Source organism: Strongylocentrotus purpuratus, unplaced genomic scaffold, assembly GCF_000002235.5.
Source record: "Strongylocentrotus purpuratus isolate Spur 01 unplaced genomic scaffold, Spur_5.0 spur5_scaffold_2, whole genome shotgun sequence".
NCBI lineage: Eukaryota > Metazoa > Echinodermata > Echinoidea > Camarodonta > Strongylocentrotidae > Strongylocentrotus > Strongylocentrotus purpuratus.
In genome coordinates, this window is record NW_022145605.1 from 36,138,057 (window position 1) to 36,159,736 (window position 21,680).

Genomic DNA, 21,680 nt, shown 5'->3' on the forward strand with positions numbered 1-21,680 from the left:
TTAAAAATATGCTCATCAGACCGAGAGACTGTAATTAAATGCCTAAAACCCCTGAGCTTTCGGGGGTTCAGCCCATTGAACCCTGTGGACACAACACCTGCACTCAACTCGCTTTGAGCTACCTGATCCCCCCCTCCCCCACACACACTTTGAAAAACGTTTTAATGCATTGATTTGATGCAAGAACTGTATCATAGTAAAAGTATTATTGTCTATCAGTATCATTTTTTTAAACGACCGGCTGATTTTCTTGTGAAAACTTTACTTTGAAAATTGATTATCGAAATTCAGTATACAACTATGGCATGGCCAGAATAATCACAATCTAAGCTCAGGTTGCATACCTCTATGAGTCTATTTACGAAAGTATATTGAAATCGGGGCAATAATAGCAATTTCAAAGTGTATTTTAGCTTCGACTCTCCTCACACCATGGACAGGCCTAGCTACTCCATGTTCACACACTCAGTCACAGCACCGGCCACAGCACCGGCGACAGCAGCACTCAGCTGCAGTGGCAAAACGTGTGTGGATTCAATGCAGTTTGCAACTGAACTGTCAGTCACGTGAAAACTTTACTTTGAAGAATGATTATCAAAATTCAGTAAACATGGACAGATTAATACCAAAGTAACCCTGCTTGCATACCTCTATTCACGTAAACTATATACAAATCACGGCAATCATCATAGAATCAGAGTTGAACCGACTGAGCTGTGCGTGTGACGGTGAGCGTAGAATCATCGCAAACATTATACACGTACGTTCGTACACACAGCAGGTCCGCCTGGCCTACAAAGCATATCACATAAAAAGACGCATAACACGGGTAAGCCCGACCCGTGAGAGCGTGCATTTCTTACATCCCATCATCCGGTTGAGTCATCTGTTAATGTGTATTTCTCTTACATGCTACAAAGCATATCCTATAGAAAGAGGTCTAACTCGGGGTACGCCGCACCCGTTACAATGAGATTTTTTACACCCGTTGACGCGAGTGGATTCTCGTCCATCGTGTATTTCTTTGTCTCTCTTTGATTAGACAGAGGGCGGGTGCACGCCTTGCCGACTCGCTCTCGCGAGTTTGTTGCCTCCTTGCAATCCGCGACGCCCGCCGTGCTGTCGTCCGCCCGTCCTCCCCGGGACCCTGAAACGGGGTTTAACGACATGGAGGTCGATCGCGGGGTCGACGTGGCACGCGGGTTACGGGAGACATGCCTTGTGGAATTGTGTCGCCGTCCACGCGCCACGGCGGAGGCGGGCGTGGTCGAGGAAAGAGTTTTTGAGGAACCGTTTTGCCCCGTTTTGGACCCCCCGCGGCGATTTTGCGTATTAATAAATATAGATGTACTCTGACAGAGATGAGGATTTACAAACTAGTACAAGAATGAACAAGGTAAAGAATTTCAAAGGTTTTACCTACAACTAATTCATTCACAATAATTGGGCCTCTTTCAGATATAAACCGTGGTGGGGTTTTTCATGACGTAAAATGTAGTACGCATCACATTTCTGTTGCTACAACACAAAGCTCAATGTAGAAGCTACATGTACATGTTAGTTGCCATTCGTTCACACATTAGAAAAATGCGACAGCTGTTTGCGGCAGTTTAAAGCGTCATATCTGAATGAGCCGTTACATCTGCTGAAAGCCAGAAGGTCATTTGCACATTCTAAACAGAGCTATTTAATTGCCCTTCTGGTTTTTCAGAATATATCTCATGCATCTTTTTAATCACTATAGACTAAAAGTAAACAATGCCCTCTCAGCGATCTCACCGGCATTAATAATGCAATTCAATATGATGAAAAACTGAGGTTGTGACATTGTTTATAGGCAGGGTGGCCCATTAACAGGCCCCCAAAAATAAAATCCTCTGAATATAATCAGCATTTTTAAGTGAATATTGACTAAGAATTTGTACCAAGATTGATAATTTTCATGAAATATGAACAAATAATACAAATGTATTTATTAATTCTCATATTAAGTTGTGAATACACAATACAAGTCTACTGACCTAAAATGACCTTTGACCTTGACTTTGAGACCTAGAATTTAAGTTATATGATTTGTGATACTTGATAACCCTTAGGAACAAGTTTCATGGAATTTAAACAAACACTTTTGAAATTATGCTAAAAATTAAAAATCTTGATGTTGATGTCATAACAAAGAATAAGTTTGCAGACCTGAAATGACATTTGACCTTGACTTTGTCACCTAAAAGACTAATCACATGATTGGTGATATTTGATGACCCTTATGTTTGAGTTTCATGGAAGACGAATGTATACTTTCAAAAATATTATAAAATTTCAAAATCTTGACCTTTAGTTATGTTTTTGATGTTGATGCCACAACATAGTCTCAGTTTGTTGACCTGAAATGACCTTTGACCTTAATTAGTGAACTGAAATTCTACTCACATGATTGGGAAAACTCGATAACCCTTTGGTCTAAGTTTCATTGAATGAGAACTTATACTTTCAAAATTACATTAAAAATTCAAAAACCTAACCTTAGGTTAAGTTTTTGATGTTGACACCACCGTAACCATAATCTCCCTTCTTCAAATCTCTACACAGAATTTTAATAAATGAATACTTGACAATGTGCGACCGGGTTGCTGAAGGAGCAGTTAATGCTCGTTTGCATATGTTGCTGTAGTACACAACTGCAGATTTTTTTGTTTAATGTATTAAATGTATTAAAAGAGACATTTAAAAACTCATTTGTTTTCTTTGTAATTGTCATTTTTTAGAGTGTAATGCACTTGGAGAGTATATAACTATTATGTTTGTATTTTAAAATGTAAAGAGCCTTGAGCATGTTCATGTAAAGGCGCTAAATAAATACCAATATGTATGTATGTATGTATATAAATGAATTGCGAGTGCAAATGAAAAATTACAAAGTCCTAAGTGTATATTCACTTATCCTGTGTGTCATGAGATTGAAAAGTGAAAAGCAACAAAATGCTGTAAACCAAGTCGATCTACAGCTCATAACATTGACACAAGTAATACCTTTAATCCTTCTTCAAACTCATCATAGGTCACACTCATGCTGCCATCCTTGTCAAACTTATTGAAGAAGTCCACAAGTCTGAGGTTATTCTTTTGGATGAAGCGTTGAAGCTTGGCCATCGGGTTGATCCTTCGTTTTGGTTTGACTTCGACCTGCATACCACCATGCTTGATCTTCAGGTTAGGTTTGATCTCCTTCATCTCATTCTGAAGCGCCTCAAAGTCCTTGTTGACTTGGATACTCTGAGAAAGGTGAAAGGTCATGTTCAAATGGGCTTTGACTATACATGTAATATGAATCCAAATATATTATTATTTACCCTTTCATCAAAAAACAATATAAAATGTTTTTAAAAAAAGAAAATCAGCATCCCAGCTATCCAAGATATCAATACAACAATACAAGTGGAATTACATCAATAATGGACAATTTTGTTATTTTTTGTGTATTTATATATATATATATATTCATAATATAAAAGAAAGTCTAGAGTTCTGTTCAGAGTTTGTGTTTGTATGTTTATATACCACAATAATTTCTAATTGATTTAAAATCTACTGCGTACTATTAAATCACCTGGAGTTTGTTAGAATATTTGGTAATCATGCTGCATTTTCAGGTGAGGAAGCTGCAATTTATTTTTTATTAATTTATATAACAAAATACATGAGTAATATGATATCAGCTTACCGAGAAGTCAATTTGTTCCATAGAGGAGTTTGCATTTTCTTTAATTGCCTTAACAACACCATAGCAGCCAGCTGTCTGCATTGGGTTCTTGCCCATCTGGAAAAATTTGGAAGAGAAATATAAAATTTCTTAAAATTCTTTCAAATATAAATAGAACTGACTTTGTCAGCACTGATATCAAGATGATCATAAATAGTACCTTCTACGTCGTCTTCTTCTTCTTCTTGCTATTCTTTCTTTCTTTCTTTCTTTCTCCTCCTCCTCCTCCTCCTCCTCCTCCTCCTCCTCCTCCTCCTCCTCCTCCTCCTCCTCCTCCTCCTCCTCCTCCTCCTCCTCCTCCTCCTCCTCCTCCTCCTTCACCACCACCACCACCACCACCACCAAATATTTTTTTCATCATACAAAATCTGTAACAAATTAATGCAACTTTAGGTAAATTTTTAGAGATAAGTATTCTACTATAAAGATTTCAGGAATTTGAGCCAACTCACCCTTAGAACCTTCAGGCTTTCGTTGACAGTCAGGCCTTTGCCAAGGAGAACAGCACCTTCTGCTGAAATACGATTATTCCTGAAGACATGCAACAAAAAAGAAGAGTGAGAAAACAATACGATGAATGATAATGTAAATCAAAATCACTTTTGGAACATTCCAGTCTACGTATTCGAAACGTTTTCTAAATTGATCATTTACCCTTGTCCTGAATGTTTCTATCAAAGCAAAAGATAAAAATTATCAGCATTAGCATCACTTCCCTTTTAAAATAGTATGAAATACGTTCATGTTTAAAATAAAAAATTGCACTAAAAATATATTCATTAGTTAAAAGACGCGTCTGCTTACTCAGGATTGGTCCCTGATGTGACGTCATCAAAACATTGCTTAATTTCTGGCAAAGTGCTCGTATATGATAATATCCCAGATCCTGAGAGGTGCTTTTGTTTGTGTTACATTTTTATTGTCCGATTATTATTTGTAATATTGGTGATTTTCAATGAATGTCTACTTTAATGATTGGGCAGAGACGATACTCTGTATTGACCTACTGATCCCTTTACTTACGTGACATCTAATTCTTCCAGATTAGTATTAGATTTCAGAGCATCTCCTAGCGCTTGAGCTCCATCTATGCTGAAACCATTCCATGATAAGTTGATTTTTCTCAGTCCTATGTTATTCTGAGAAGGAAAGTAACCAACTCAACTGAACGCCATATCTCAAAATCGACTGTATGTATATTTAAATTTAATGTTATGTAAATATAAATATATAAATTGTCAACTTGCCAGTGCTCATCAAACTAGACAATTTAATAAATTTACTAATATGAAATTTATGCATATATGTGAGAATGTTACTGCTCATACTGCTTAAACTAAAGGTAATCTAGGCCTGGGTGGAAACAATTCTCCACCCGGTCCCCGACTGTCACGCTAAAACCCGGGTTTAAATTGCCAATTTCGGCCCATCATTATTAAACTCACATAGAACATGAAATATACAATTCACAAACTGAATTTCGATTTAATAAATATACACGCTGTAGAAATAAATGTATAATGTTTCAGATGACGGTAGATCTTTTTATGACTCTAAATCTGAGGGTGCAAGGAAGGAGTCACTCTTCGCGATATAAACAAAAGTCAAAACATGACTCACTGTCGACTGAGCAAGCTTCGATAGTACCACATACAGGACCAAACTGCTGATTAGACTATTAAAACTATTAAACACATGGACAACAGTAACATAATATATTTTACCCTCTTTTGCTTACCATGATACCCTTAGCAATAGCCAATGCCCCTCTTCTTCTAATATGATTCCAGCTAAGATCTAGATGTCTGAGGGTGATGTTTTCTTCTATTGCTGGTCCAAGAATGGCTCCTGCAAGTTCACCAAAATCATTGTGGCTCAGATTTAGGTATTCCAGCTTCTTGTTATTCTGTATGAGATCAAGAAAAAAATAAAATTCAGGAAAGCATATTACAAAATAAACTTTTTCTTAAATTTGATTAGAACATCATCACATCATGTTTGCAGAGTTTCACCTGCATCTAATTAGAAGGTAAAACAAAATGAATGTGACATCGACTCCAATAATCAGCCTTCATCAAGTCTATTACTAACTTTTTAATTGCCTTTAAAACGATACTGAATTTTAGCAATGAAGTTGAATTTAATTGAAGAGCATCGCAATAGTTTAAAATCTAAAATTTTAGATTGGAAAAAAATAGTCAGCTATTTTTCAAAGGTCAAATATATTTAGAGTTGACTTTTTGAACTTTGAAGTCGTGTATAGAAATTGCAATTTAAAGTGATTTAAAGGGAAAACTCTCTCCTCTCAACTGTACCACCACAGTAAGTTGCAATCTCTCAGGTTGAATAACTACTTACCAGTATGACATCTGCAAAGGCGTCAGCTGTTTTATCCTCAAATCCATTCCCTTGACATAAGAGTAACACAATGTATAAATTAATCCGTATTCTTTTAAACCACATTTATCACCAAATCCAGGTCCTAATTATGAACCATATTGAGAATTCACTTAAAGGGCAAGTCCACTCCAAAAATAACTGACTTACAATAGAAGCAGAAAAACTAGACAAACCAATCAAAAAAGGTTTGAGCAAAATCGGATAGCAAATGAGAAAGTTATGGATTTTTGTATGTAAAACCATGGAACGATGGAAATCACTACACAAATTGCCAATTTGGTTATCAGTTTTTGACATCATGTCCTCACTATTCGTTAGTTGCTTTCTTTATTTTAATCCCATTAATTTCCCTTTTTATTCCCCAAAACTTGATTTCCCCATGCCTTTGCCCAGGTTATATGATTTGTATAATTGCGTGCATGACATTTCACAAAATCTTCTATGAACTTTGAAGAATAGATACTATTTTCTGAATATTGTAAATTCATAATTATGATTTTTATATAAATAGTTTATCAAAAATTCAAATTTTTCATGATTTAACAGATAAAAATTACTCTATATTGGTGCATCCACACAAAAACATATTACTATCGATCTAACTTAGAAATAAGATTCTTAGGGTGAAAAATAGGAAATTTATATTATCAATATAAGAAAACAATTAGTGGATAGTGAGGCAATGACGTCAGAGACTCATGAGTGAGTTGCCAATAGGTCTTGTGATTTTCAAAGATTTTGTGTCATCAAAAGTTCATACTTTCTTATTAGTTATCAGATTTCGCTCAAACTTTTTTTGATTGGTTGGTCTGATTTTTCTGCATTTATTGAAAGTAAGTTATTTTGGGGGAATGGACTTGCCCTTTAAATGTTAAGCCAAATATGGTAATATTCTACACAGAATGACTGGAATTTCACACTGGCATGAAGAAAAGATTTCTTTGAGCAAAAATCTAAATTTTTAATTTTTAAGTACAATTTGCGAGTACAAAGGTCGAGTTGAACCATTACTATATAGTCACAGCCAAAGGTGCTGTAATTGTGAACTTTGAAATGACTGCTAGCTTTAACTCTTTATCTGCATGTTTTCTCAAAAAATCACTCTTTCTTTCCATTTTTTTTTCTTCTTCATCTTTTTAAAATTCTTTTACTTCAGGCAAAATAACTTTTAAAGCAAGGCACAGGTTTCCATCAAACATGGAGAAGAGCCACTTCTAACATACGACTGTAAAATTGAATATTACCAGGGCCCCGTATTATAAAGATTTATGATTAAGCGGAAGTTGGATGAATCCAGCGGATATTTGACAAATCAAGCGGATCTCTTTAAATCAAGCGGAAGTTTGATAACCTGTATTATAAAGATTCATGATCAAGCGGAAGTTTAATAAATCAAGCAGAACTTCGACAAATCAAGCGGATCTTTGACAAATCCAGCGGATCTTTTAAAATCAAGCGGAAGTTTGATAACCCGTATTATAAAGAAAGTTCCGCTTGAAATCAAGCGGAAAATCCGGCGGATCTCTTATAATTGATTGTATCTTTCCGCTGGATTTTTATCAAGTGGTAAGTTACAATCAAAGATGGCAGCCATACTGCTAGTCCTGCAGGAAGAGGCCGGTAGGCAACTACGGAGGGAACAAGTCTTACGAGACAGAGTAGACCCTCTGGATAGGACCGACAGTTAAATCTGGCGGAAATACAGGTTCACAAGGGCTGGCCTACTCTATCTTGTGGATCAACTTGCCCCCTGCATTAAGTCATCCCACAGCCAGGAATTGTAGTTTAACAGTCATATCAACAGTAACATCTACCGCAGCTCCTTGAGGTGCGGTAAGTGTCGTTATTGCTTTGTTTTTCCATAGACCTGTGTACAAAATTGTTCAAATAAAGCAATTTTTTTTAATTTCCCATAGGCTGGTGTACAAATTCAGTATATTCTGCCATTCTTTTCACTAACTTCACATTATTCAACATCCATGCCATTCAAACCTCGAATCCGACAATACAGGGAAACATTCCTATATGTCATTAAGTTCACATCCATCTATCTTGCTTCTCTCCTTGAAAACAAGCCTTCATGTCCAATGAAGATAGACACCTCACTTGCATTGTACATGGAAATATCCATTCACTGATCTCCACACAAAGAACTATCCTGAAATGATGACAATAATTAACAGATCAATTCATTAGTAATTAAGTTAGGATTTTAATTCATTTGATCCCTTGCTCGAAGGGTTTACAGAAGAGCAGGGGGGGGGGGTTGCAGCTTGAGGTTCTTGAGGTTTCTTATCAAATTTAGAAGCTTAACTGTACCTTAAGGCTAATACCAGTTACATAAATCAATGCTTCATCAAGTGTTTATTACGATTTGTTCAAGCATGACTGGTCGAGTTTTGTGCAGTAGAGCTTCAATCCATTAATTTAGTACATTTATAATGCAAGTAGTCCACAGTCAGGAGGGTCACAGACTCCTCTACCTCCACTGTCTTATCTTGATTCCTGATGAGCCAGGTGTCTGATTACAGATGAACTTGAGAGAGGTATCCACATTGTTTTGGAGTTGCACGCTCCTTCGGCTGACTGCTCCTCTTTAGCCACTACTGAAGATAAGTCCACTTGCATCTTTGTAACCAATTCTGACAAGCTGGCTGTTTATGAACAAAAGATTAGTGGAAAGAAAAAAAAAACATTTTCAAATATATTGTACAAGCACTTTAAGATGTAAAGCTGACATCATCAGTGTATTTCTTCTCCTTTTTTTCTTCTACTTCTTCTAGTAATCTTCAAAAGGCTATTAGTTTTATATAATGTTGCAAAATTGTTTTTGAGTTTCTGATAGTATAATTATCAAATAAACATTTACTTTACTTGTATTAAAGAGATCTGTTGCAGAGCTAGAGCCATGAGCACCCCCTGAGTGTGTGTGTCCTCTATAAATTTACACTATTATTATTATTATTATCATTAATATACTGTTTGCTTGACAGGAGTACATTCCTTTTTTTGTCATGCTTTTTTTGTGCCGGTAAACAAACATATTTGTTATTTATTACACTTCTGGGGCGACTACCTCCAGGATATAGCCATATGCGATAATAAGGCCTTGTATTGCTAGGCTGACCACCCCCCCCCCCAAAAAAAAAAAATAATAATAATAATAATAATAACAATAATAATAATAATAATAATAATAATAATAATAATAATAATAATAATTATGATAATCAAAATATAAATAAATAATTTAATCAATAACCATTTCAATTCTAAAAAATCATCAACAAAAATTCCTATATTTTTAAAGGAGATTAAATCATTTTCTGTAGCCTTTCTTAATCACTAAAGCAAATGTTGAATGTAGACCGCTACTGTTGTCTAGAGAATATATTGTGAAAGTGGGATGGGTTGGTTGACGATTGCAACTGAGATTTCATGCTCTTCTATTGGGCAACTTACATGTACTTCAGACTCTGTCATCTGGCCTTTGAGCTTTAGACAGCAAGGTCCTCGTTGTGTCTACCATATCACCAAGAGCTTCTGCATTACATGTACAGGCACCTGTTTATATAGAGACATACAATGAATTCGCATTTATGGCATGTTCATGAAAGCACTCAAGATAATAATTATAAAGTGAACAGCAGGGTATGTTTTTGTAGAAATTTTAGAACTTTAAGTAAGGGTGTAATCAAATATCAACTTTGAACACCACCAGTATGTAGAAAGGGATTTAGGGTTACCTAACTTTGAGTCTGGCAATATTTTAATACATTTATGTTTTGCAATAGATCCAGAATTAAGGTTAATTCATTTTTGTGTTACAGCATAACCAGTAAACAATTGCCAATGTCGTAAAAATTGCATACATCTTTTAATTGGTATTGTCTCTATTTCTTTCCCAGATTGGTTAAACAACGTGTACAAATGTAATATTTATTATGAATTACCAGTCCATTGTGCTTTGCTCCTACAAGAGGCCATCGCTTTGAGGTAAAGGGCAGAAATTCAAGGCTGGAACCTCAAGGCACCCCATGATCTCTCGACAGGAAGCCGTCCTTTTCAATTCCTGGAACAGAATTATAAACATTTCAATAAATATTGACAATACATGTAAGAAAATACAAAAAGAAATAGCATTATTTAATATTTTAATGCATTATTTAATATTTTAATTTTCTTCAATGTGTACTTTTTTAGCAAATTCAAAGGTCAATTATGTATTCTTTTTGCTTGTCATTCCTTTCCATGTATTGGATTTCCCTCCCCCTTTCTACATGATCTGAACTACAAATGTTAATTCTAAAAAGAGATTTGAAATAAACACTACAGCAACTTGTTAGTAGACATCCATACTTCTTGATGCATACTGGCACATAGACACAGTGGCGGATGAAGCCCCCCCCCCCCCCTCCCGCGCTCAAGGGGGGGGGGGTGCAATTTTTCACATTTGCCAGGGCCCCCCCCCAAAAAAAATAATTTGTGCTCACTACCCCACCCCCACTGAGCGAATTATCAACCGGCGCGATTTCCAAATTTTATAAAAAAGAAATTAATGATCACTACCCCCCCCCCCCCACCCCCACTGAGCGAAATATTGGCTGGCACGATTTTCAAATTTTAGCACACTAAATTTCAAATTGATTTCAAATTTGGGCCCCCCCTTAGAAATCCTAGAAGTGCGCCTGCATAGACACCCCCTGTAAGGATCTTCTTAAACCAGCCCTTTGCATCCCCCTCCAACTTGGCCTCGACCTCCCTCATTTCAAAATTTTCTTTTACTTGACAAAACTATACAGATCAAATTATAAGATCAAAGGTAAATATATTTACCTACTCTCATGGTGCATGGTGGTCCGTTCTCTCCAGTCGACATTTTTGTTTCAAGCACATACTCAAAGAAGGCAAGCATTTGGTATGGCAACAAGTCTCTCTGTATGTTTTCCTGTAAAAGTGAGTGGGGAGGGGGGGGGGGGTAATTCTTAGAATTAAAAAATGAGCATGATCATAGCATTGCATGTGATGAGCATTTTCAAAAAATTGTTTTAAAAGATGCGTAAGACTCGAAAGAAGAAAAGTCACGAAAGGAAAACTTTAACGTAGGGTTAAGACAGCTGGGAGCCTCACAGTGAGTTAGGCCTAGACCTAGTCCATGCAATTACTGTCTGATTTTGTATTGTGACTAATTCAAATCTGGTCACTTTGTCATAAAATCAGTACTTGGACTAGATCTAGATCTAACCGTTCACTTTAGGTGTGTGTGTGTGTGTGTGTGTGTGTGTGGGGGGGGGGGGGGGTTATCGGGTACTGGGCACAAGGCATTGAGGGAGAGGGCGAATCACTTGAGGCATTCAAATTCAAGGGCAGGCCGGCCCGGTAGCAAAATAGCAAGGTTTAGTTACTGCAACAAAAGTCACTCTTACTAATACTAGTAAGTAGACCCCTCTAGATTCTAGGCCTATGTTTGCATGAGACTATGCAAAAAATAAAGATCTAGACTAGACTCTACTCTAGATCTAGATCACTCCAGCAAAGCAATTAATAATCTAGTCTGTGTGATCTACTTCCCACCCAGGGACCCGCTCTCACCGGATTATATCGATCACATTACTTCTACCATTGATGAACTACTAATTCGATATCCTGGAGCCGGAATATCCATAATTGGTGATTTTAATGACCTCGATATTGAGCCCTTTCTACAAGATCAACGATTTAAGCAAGTTGTACAGCAACCAACAAGAGGAGAAAATATTTTAGATATGATTATTACAAATTATTTATTATTATATCACTCACCTGAGATTTTATGTCCAATAGCTAATAGTGACCACAACTGTGTTTTGTGGCAACCACGTTTTCCTCAAGCTAACCGTTCAAATAAAATACGCAAAAAAATTGTTCGACCTTTGACGGATAGTGGTCGAAGGGTTTTTGGATCTTGGATAACCCAACATTCCTGGGAAGAAGCCTCCCAGTACGTGAGATTCGTTTCCATGAGGACGATAAACCTTGGATGACATCAGATATTAAGTCAACAATCCAAAACCGACAAAGAGCATGGTGCCAAGACAATAAACCACTGTGGCGTCATTTTAAGAACAAAGTTGCTAAAGCAATACCATTAGCTAAAAGTCATTACCATAATACCAGGATAACCAATTTAAAGAGAGATGATCCTGCTGGTTGGCATAATAAAATAAAAATTCTCACTCAAGGCAGAAAAGAACAGACTGCTGTAGACATTCCTGGAATTGACTCTAGTAATCCAAACTGCTATACTGAAACTGCTAACAAAATTAATGAACATTTTATATCTATTGCTGAAGATTTGCCTCATCTTGATAGCTCATTCTTACCTGCATACTTACCATCACCTGTAAAATGTCCTTTCATTGAATGTCAACAAGTTTATAAGTTGCTTAGTAAAATAAATTTACAAAAATCTAGTATAACGGGAGATTTACCAGTAAGAATTCTTCGTGAATTTTCTTATGAACTGTGTGTACCATTGGCCGATATTCTTAATGTGTCTTTTGAAACTTGTATTATTCCTAACTCTTGGAAACATGCACAAATCGTTCCTATACCTAAGAAAAATACACCCACAATTACAGATCTTAGACCGATAGCTTTAACAAGCCACTTTGCTAAAATTTGTGAATCCTTTATTGTTAAGTGGCTACTGGAAGATATTGAAGGAAAAATTGATATACATCAATATGGAAATCGACCAATGGTATCAACTTGTCATTATCTGATTAAATTGCTACACCAATTGTATGAAAATGCTGATTCACCCAAGTCTATATCTACATTAGTTTTAACTGATCTGTCTAAGGCTTTCGATCGAATAGACCACAACATTTTAATTAGAAAATTAATTGACTTGGGCGTCAGGCCCTGTGTAATTTCGTTAGTTGTTAACTTTTTACAAAATAGGACCCAATGTGTGAAATATAGAGGTACAATTTCTGACTCACAATTGATTCATACTGGTGTTCCCCAAGGAACTAAATTAGGCCCTGTACTATTTTTGATAATGATAAATGATGCTTGTAAAGATGAAATTATATCATATTATAAGTATGTTGATGATCTTACACTTGTTGAAAGTAGGAAATGTACTCAAATTTCAAGAATGCAAGAATCTCTTAATAACTTTCAACAATGGACTAGTGAAAATAATATGAAATTAAATGCAGCCAAATGTCATGCCATGGTTATTACTTTTATGAAACGACCACTAGTGTTTGAAAATTTACTTATTGGGAATGTTGAATTAGATGTAGTGAAATTTGCTAAAATTCTTGGGGTCATTGTACAAAGTAATCTCAAATGGGACTTACATATCAAAGATACAATGTTAAGGTGTAATAGGAAATTGTATATGCTCCGTAGATTGAAATCATTTAATTTTCCTCGCAATGACCTTTTAACTATATACATGGGATACATAAGACCAGTACTTGATTATTGTGTCCCTGTTTTTAATGGAAATATTACTCAAGAGCAAATATTAAATTTAGAACGAATTCAAAAGAGAGTCCTTAGAATAATATTGGGAGGTGACTATATAACATATGTCAATGCTCTTTCATTGTGTAACTTGATCACACTTGAAGCAAGAAGAAAACAACTTTGTGAACATTTTGTAATATCTTTAGAAAAACATCCTGTTTTTAATGATTGGTTACCGGTTAAAAGAGAAAATAGATATAATTTGAGAAACTCAAACAAATATGACACTTTTAAATGTAAAACGCAAAGATTTCAAAATAGTGCTCTTCCTTACCTTGTTCGCATTTTAAACAATATATAGTTTATTTTGTTATGATTATTTTCTTCTCCTATGTACAATTGTGTATTTGCTGGTTGTATATGCATGGGCATTCTCTGGGTGATGGGCGCCCTTTCCTTGTTGGTGGGATCTAATCTTAATTTATTGGGGGGAGGGGGTTGTTTTGATTAATTATTATTTTTTTGAAGGGGAAGGGGCCCACCTCCTGGACATGTGTGCCCATCACCACGAGAATGTCCACTGCCACTCATCACTTTTTAAACTTTTTAAAATTTTAACATTTACTATTGGTTTGTAACGTGCACTTTGCAATTTTGTTTGTATGTATCTATTTTCAATTATTTATTTTGTATATCTTTAAATGTAACAAATGTAACAAATGTGCAATTCAGCCTTTGACTGCGAATCATTTGATTAATAAACTCTTTTTGAACTTTGAACTTTGAACTTAGTCTAGGCCTAGAACTTTAGACCAAATTTTTCGTCTCTTTCGTTCGTTAAGCCTCTTATTTGGGTAGGGTCGGCTCTCTCTCTAAACAGAGAGCCGACCCTAATACCCAAATAAGAGGCTTAACGAACGAAAGAGACGAAGAGAGAGCCGACCCTACCAATTAAGAGGCATAACGAACGAAAGAAATGGAAAATTCGGTCTAGTCTAGGCCTAGATCTAGATCTAGATCTTTATTTTTTACGTAGTAGGCCTAGATCTAAACGAGTCTGACTTTAGTCTTTATTTTACTTTAATTTAGGCCTAAAGTAAAGTGTAGACTTCTACTCTAGAACCTAGTATAGTAGTAGACCTCTATGACTAGACTCCAGGTCTAGAGTAGAAGTTATGACTTCTCATTCTGTTGATTTCTATTTTAGTATTTAGAACTAGATCTAGGCTTGACGCCTTGAGTCTAGAGTCTAGAGGTCTAGGGTCTAGTGAAATCTAGACACTATCTTGGTTCTTTCAGTTTATTGCAGGAGTTGCTGTTTCGATAGTTAGGTTGCAATAACACTGGATTTTCGGTTCAAAATTAATTAAACCCGACAGCCAACGGCCAACTCCGGATGCTGCATCGGATGACAGTAGTGACTGATACCAAAGTGCCCGGCACTAGCCCAGGCGCTACATGCAGCTTCCGCTTTCGACTCTTGCCGACTGCAGGCCGCACGAAACTGGTCAATCACTCGCAAACGAGCTATCATAATCTATCTTTGTTTAACCGCCAGAAAAGTATTACAAAATGAACAAGTAAATATATGTCGAGTTATGAATATTATTCTTCGTATTGGGTAATAAACATGACTTGTACTTACGGGATTGCTACGAAAAACCATTTCCCAGCACAGAAATTGGGTTCATTGTCGCAGACGATGGTAGACGATGGTAAACGACAAGTGAAGCAAAGTAGAGCTACTGCGCATGAGCCAAGTCGTAGACTCGCCGCTAGTCGCCTCTTTAATTATAAACTATAGTTTTTTAACCGCGAATCCATTGTAACTCACGCTTGATTTCCTAGGGCGTTTAAATACGGAAATCGGCTATTGAGTTACAGTTGATTGTGAGATACGCTGGATTATAATGATGAATCCAACTTACGCTGAATCTTTATAATACGGGGCCCATATTGCACACCATCAAGAACTATCTACATGTAGTGTTACAAATGCCAAGTATTGCAAACTGGTAAATATGTTCAGCTAACAATTGTCACTGAATGCAGCTGAGAATGACAGCTGAAAAATATCTCTCTAAAACCTAAACACAAAATCAACTCTACACCATATTTAACAATTTAAATTCATTACATGTTGTTTCTTCAGAAGGGTTACAAGTCTGGAGGTTTCTTTTTCAGAAGGTTCGTAATTCCAAAGGTCCACATATTTCTGAAGATGAAAAAGGTTCATTATTTCCAAAATGAAATAGGACCCTATAGCCTTTTCTGAATGATGAACCTGCAGAAAAATGAGTAACACCCTTAATTTTGTTTTGTTTAAATAAGTACTGAGATACTCCTGTGGTCCAAACAGGCACGTACACAGGGGGGTGGTTTGGGGGTTAAACCCCCCCCCCCCCCCTCAAGTTTTTTTTTATGTGTATGTTTTATGTATGTTATTTTGGAAACCCCCCCTCCCTTTTGATTTATTTTTTATTTTTTATTTTTTTAAATAAATTAAAACAAAAAACAAAAAACAAAAAACAAAAAACAAAACAAATTGCCAATGGCTAACCTTAAAAAGGTGACCTTACCCCCCCCCCCACTGGAAAAAATGTCAAACTTTCAAATTTTGAGACCCCCCCCCGCTTATTCAGCGGCTGGCGGAGTCGTTGCGATTTTTTGGGGCCCGGTTTGAACCCCCCCCCCCCCCTTGAAGAAATCCTGCGTACGCCTCTGGGTCCAGAAATACACATACCTGATAGAGTCACATGGGTTAATGTACTGTTCTGAAGAAGCATATCTGAAACAGCAATAGCTCCAACACTTCCCAGTCGGTTTTCTGACAGATCCTTTATAAAATGCAAATTAATTAGTAAAATAATTAGTGGAATTCACATTTTCTTTTTTTCAAATAATTGGCAATTTTTTTTATATCCAATACGTTCATGCTCATTAAGAAGACAATGAAATGCAATTTTGGAATGAGTGCATGCATGCATACTCTAAATAACCTGAGAAGAACCTTTTTTTATACAGCCAAATCTGTATGTAAATAGTGACCACCTCTTAATAAAGCCCACCTGTGTATAATGGCAATATGTATTTTCTTCTACGAGAAAGAGATGTGTGTTGTAGAACGTGTCTAGAAAGTTGTCTACAGAGGCCACCTGTTCTCTTTCTCTTGGGTGCACGACGTTTGACTGAATATCTGCCTAACAAGATAATATTCTTCAAATCATTTTTTCAATCAATTCACAGCGCATGACAATTCAGGAGAGTGCATGGAATGAGGGATGCATGCATGGGGTTGTTCCTATCATTCACCCGTATCATGCAGCTCACTCACACAGGGGATATCGACTCACCACTTGAAATCTAGCCTGTCCAAATTTCTGTTTGGACTCAGAGGAAAATTTCTCTGTCATCTAAGTTTTAAAAACATGTTACTATTATTTGTGACAAGTTCACAAGCACTTCAACTGCGCCTCGTAATGAATAAAAGTCCTTCCCTGCATGGCTTGCTTGGGTTTCTGAACGGTATACCTTTAATACCGAACGCTGAAATAAGACGCGATCTGATCTGGCTTGCTGCCTTCATTGCGTCTTATACACAGAGATTTACGGTACCAGTTTAGCCTCTTGGGAGAGCCAGCAAGGTCCTGGCATAAAACAAATCATATGCAATAAGCATAATTCTGCACCAGCTTAGGGTGTATTATGCTTACTTTTGAAAGCAGAATGAGCATTTTGAAACGCTTATCGTAAATGTTGCAAAAATTACAGTCAAATCATATTATGAATGGAACGTCAGGAATGATGTCGGTTTTTTGTATTTTTAATACTTACTAATTCAGCAATGTAGCAGTTTTCTTTCAGCATATCTGATATTGCAATACCACCCTCTGGATCCAACCAATTATCACTGATATTCAGCTTAACGATTGTAGTGTTGGTCTAAAATAAATCAATTAATCACAAAAACAAGTTAAAGCACACCTTGAAACTGTTATACAAATAATGCACTGTTGCAAGTGTGTTAGGGCAGGGCCAGTGCACAAAGTTTAGTCAGTGCCCATAAAGTGATAATGCAAGCGCCCGCAGGGCAAGTGCGTTATTGATTTTTCCCTAAAAATGATATTTTTTAAACAATTAGGAGAGACATTAAGTGCACAGATTCTTACTTTTTGCTCCCCTTTATCTTTCTGTTTTTATTTCACAGAAAATATTCTTCAGGCAAAGAAAAAGTGAGTAATTTTCTACAGTATATTAACCCTTACTGTACTGGGGGGGGGGGGGCCTAGGAGGCCCCCCTCGACATTTTTCGGAGATCGCGCCGCAACTGCTCGGAATTTTGAATTGTCGTTTCATGATTTTTTTCCTCAAGTCTTACGCACATTTTGATACCATTTTCGTTGAAATCGGATATACCTGTCAGGTGTTACATAACAATTAGTATGCGCATGTCATCAAAAAAGTGCTATAATTGCATATATTCATGTACAAGCAGATAAGTGAAGATATGAATTGATATCAAATTGCTTTTATATGTTTCTCAAAGTAACTTGATGTATTTCAGAACAAAATTATACATTAGAAATAAAACAATAGATATAATAAGAAATAAAAAACAATAAAATACATAAGAAAATAAATAGTTGAAAATCGCATCAAATTTGCATAAATTATCTTTATTAATTACATCAAATAACCATTTTGTGTTAGAAAAGAAGTTTCATATGAATAATGAGTTTCAACATTCAAAAAGTGGAGTCTGACAATTTTTGTAATGATTCTAGTTCCCTATATATATTTCCAGATTTGATATTCATGAATGCGTATTCATAATTTATGCAAATTAAGCTATGCATTTTCCAATATCATAAAAATAATGAAACCTCATGAATTTGAGATGAAGGAAACAATTATTCAATACATTTTCTAGATTTTTCACAAGTCTACAGACAAATATGTAGAGTTTTCTGTAAAATGCATAAAATTAGCATTTTGCATAATTAATTAGGCTATAACCACAAAAATTTGCATATTAGGAAAAAACTAATTAAACCATCTTGTTCCTTACGTAAATATCTACAAACATGCAAATTTTCGCGTTCATCGGACATTCGACGGCCGAGATCATAGGGGGGGGGGCCTCCCAGGCCCCCACCCCCCCCCCCCCCCCCCCCCAGTCAGAGAGTGCTCGAAATAGCCCAGTACAGTAAGGGTTAACAAAACAAAATCCAATGAGTATAGTGCTCAGCCTCTGAATGAGACAAACTTCAACATATTTTTTAATATAGCCTAAAAGAATTCAAATGAAAACCCCATCAAAATTTTATGAGCTAATTAACTTATAATCATAAATATAATAATAATAATAATAGCCTAATAGTCCACTCCAAATTTTATTAAACCGAAACGGAAATTCTTTTTGCCCAACTGATCATGAGCTGGCAGCCACTGAGCAGCGCCAGATCAACGTTGCTCTATCCCTTACTGTTGAATGCCAAACAAGGTAGCAACAACTCCCATCTTTTAACGTCTTTTGGTATGACGCGGCCGGGGTTCGAACCCACGACCTCCCGGTTGTGAGGCGGATGCTCTACTGACTGAGCCAACATATGAATTGGGTCTTGGACAACCACTATATGCTGTGATGCTCCCCGTTACTCAAGTATTAATTTCCATCAAAGCTTTTCAGTAAACCTGGGTCATGAGTGGCAGATGGAGATTCATGTCTTGGCAAAGCTCATTAGTAGTGCTATCCAATGGCTTGAACCATTCGCCATTCGGAGGAGGCGAGTTTGCTTAGTGGGTAAAGCGTCTGCCTGTCGAACCATAGATCTCGGGTTCGAATCCACCGGGGCAGATGACTAAAGTCTGCATTGTGTGTTAGCGTGTTTCATAGACGCAGGCTATGTTAAGTGGAATACACTCTGCCCTTCAGATAGGATGTTAAATGGAGGCCCCGTGTAGAGGAGAGTCACTACCTTTGCACGTTAAGAACCCATTGCACTATTCGTATAAGAGTAAGGGGACACCCCGGTGTAGTACGTAGTCCACCTGCACACCCTAGTATATCTGCAAGAATCTTCAATATTGAAGGAGACAGATTATCCATAAGAAGAAGAACCCATAACCCTCATCGATGACATGCATATACAAGCAAAAGTGAGAATGAAGCCACTTACAACCAGTGCAATAGCGATGGCCTTTGCTCCCCCTGGACCTAATCCATGATGTTTCATAACAAGCTCTGTGTCTCCTATGTGACGAAGGAAGTACGAGACCGGAATCACGCCATTGATTCGACACGCCTCCTTGTACGTGGTGCGACCTGAAGGATCATAATCCTCACGTGCCTCTAAATAGATTAAAAAATGGGGAAGAAGAGTATTAAGAGCAGTCAGGATGCAACTTTTCTGGTATAACAAATTAAATTAATATGCATTATATATCCTGCATCAAAAATCCATTGGTTTTTGATTGGCTGAGAGCTCTTCGGGTGACCAGAACTATTATTTGTGAGAACTATTAGGGAGTTTAAAATTTAGCGAGCGTACAGGATATAAAATGCCTCCAACGGGCAACTCCTGCGGTGTCAGGGCGCTTAATTACGCCGTGCAATCTACGCTGAGCAGCTGAAGGATGTAAATATATTTGAAACACTGTTCGTTAAACATTCAAGACACTGTAAAATATGGTAATCGTTAACTTTAGAGTTGGATGAATTTGGGTTCATAAAAAAATCTGTTGGAAACCTCAAGACAGGCCCGGAGCAATTATAAAGGTGAATTATTCTGCTGGATTATAAATTTTTGATGTAGGATATGAAACAAATATATCCTACCTTCTTTTCAAGGTATTGGTGACCCAATAGCACTCTTGGAGTCACCTCTTGCCCGTAGTTTTAACCAAAACCAGTGTATATATGTTTGTATACTATCTTTGAACTTGTTACATATTACAGTATTTTAGCCTTTCGAAAGCCAAAAGGGTATTATCTAAAATGCTGAAAAACAGAGTTATCGCTCTTCTAGCTCTCAAGAGATGAAACCTAATAAAATGTATATTTCAATCGCTTTACAGAAACATTGTATCATCTTTTGCTTTTCTTCAAATGTTGTCACTAGCTTTAGTATATGATGGCTTAATCATCAATAATTATATTCGTCATAAGCACTTGGTTATATCATTAGACTACTGTGTGTTCTATCATATTCATCCAGTATTTTCATGCAAATGTAACTGTAGTCATATTTAAATGTCATCCATAATCCTATGCATAAATCCTATAGCCCAGATAAGTGTCTAATAATTGAAACAAAGGTGACCAAATACCTCTAGACATGCCATTTTTTCAAAGAAGAATTAAACAAAATCTGTATAACTGTAATCATGAGCAGGTGAGTTTTAAACTAAAATTTTGAACAGTATTCATACTATTTAGAAAGAACTCTAGCAGCTGATAAGCCTGGGATGAATTGCTCTGTATCTGCCTGCCCAAAAGCTGAATAAAATAAACAAGTAAGGAAAGTCAAATATTTATGTCTAAAGTGTTTGTATCAATATTTTTTGAAAAATGGTGCCTTTTCACTTCAATTTAATTCAATTTGATTCATTTATTTTTCAATCTTAACTTTATCCTTTTACCTGCATACATTGTATGCAAATAATAATTATATCAACTTGTTATTAGTTAATTGTTATTGCAAATTTTATTAGTCTTTAATATAACTACATGTTTCTACAGTGTACGTCAGCCTTTTGGCTATTTTGGTTTTATTTTTTTCTTTATATCTGAGAAATTACAGAAATGGCAATAAATTTACTAAAAATTGGTTAAGTCACTCAGGTTTACACTTCCAGTTACAGATTGATTTAGTAATAAATTTATTCTAATTGATTTTTGTTTTTTTTTCGTTAGAAGTTAGAAAATGTTGTGATAAAAAAAAGAGATTTGCATAGACCATATTGTTAAAATATAAATACACTGTAGTTGTGAGATGGATTAAGAAGTTACAATGTACAGGGAATTAGAAAGTGAGACAGACAGAGAGATATAAAA

The 21,680-nt window shown here is 36.3% G+C and overlaps 1 protein-coding gene and 1 long non-coding RNA gene across 6 annotated transcripts in view; both read right to left on the minus strand.

Annotated features, from left to right (window-relative positions):
* The window catches only part of LOC584206 (leucine-rich repeat-containing protein 74B), a 48,503-nt gene that overhangs the window by 14,197 nt on the left and 12,626 nt on the right, over positions 1-21,680 (minus strand). For all 4 annotated transcript variants that reach the window (XM_030992316.1, XM_011678505.2, XM_030992318.1 and 1 more), the window contains 9 exons: positions 19,804-19,976; positions 17,459-17,566; positions 16,368-16,461; positions 6,119-6,168; positions 5,499-5,666; positions 4,784-4,899; positions 4,213-4,291; positions 3,722-3,817; positions 3,031-3,273 (listed from right to left, as the gene is read on the minus strand). In XM_030992316.1, coding sequence (XP_030848176.1) covers positions 3,031-3,273; positions 3,722-3,817; positions 4,213-4,291; positions 4,784-4,899; positions 5,499-5,666; positions 6,119-6,168; positions 16,368-16,461; positions 17,459-17,566; positions 19,804-19,976 — 1,127 coding nt within the window. The remainder of the gene's footprint in view (positions 1-3,030; positions 3,274-3,721; positions 3,818-4,212; positions 4,292-4,783; positions 4,900-5,498; positions 5,667-6,118; positions 6,169-16,367; positions 16,462-17,458; positions 17,567-19,803; positions 19,977-21,680) is intronic.
* On the minus strand, positions 8,349-16,036 carry LOC105444355. 2 transcript variants are annotated; one of them, XR_004065301.1, is made up of 5 exons: positions 15,270-16,036; positions 11,001-11,108; positions 10,114-10,232; positions 9,623-9,724; positions 8,349-8,814 (listed from the first exon to the last, which is right to left on the minus strand). It is a non-coding gene; the product is annotated as an uncharacterized LOC105444355 (long non-coding RNA). The 2 variants fall into 2 exon arrangements; XR_004065300.1 differs by having other exon boundaries at positions 10,997-11,108; positions 15,270-16,035.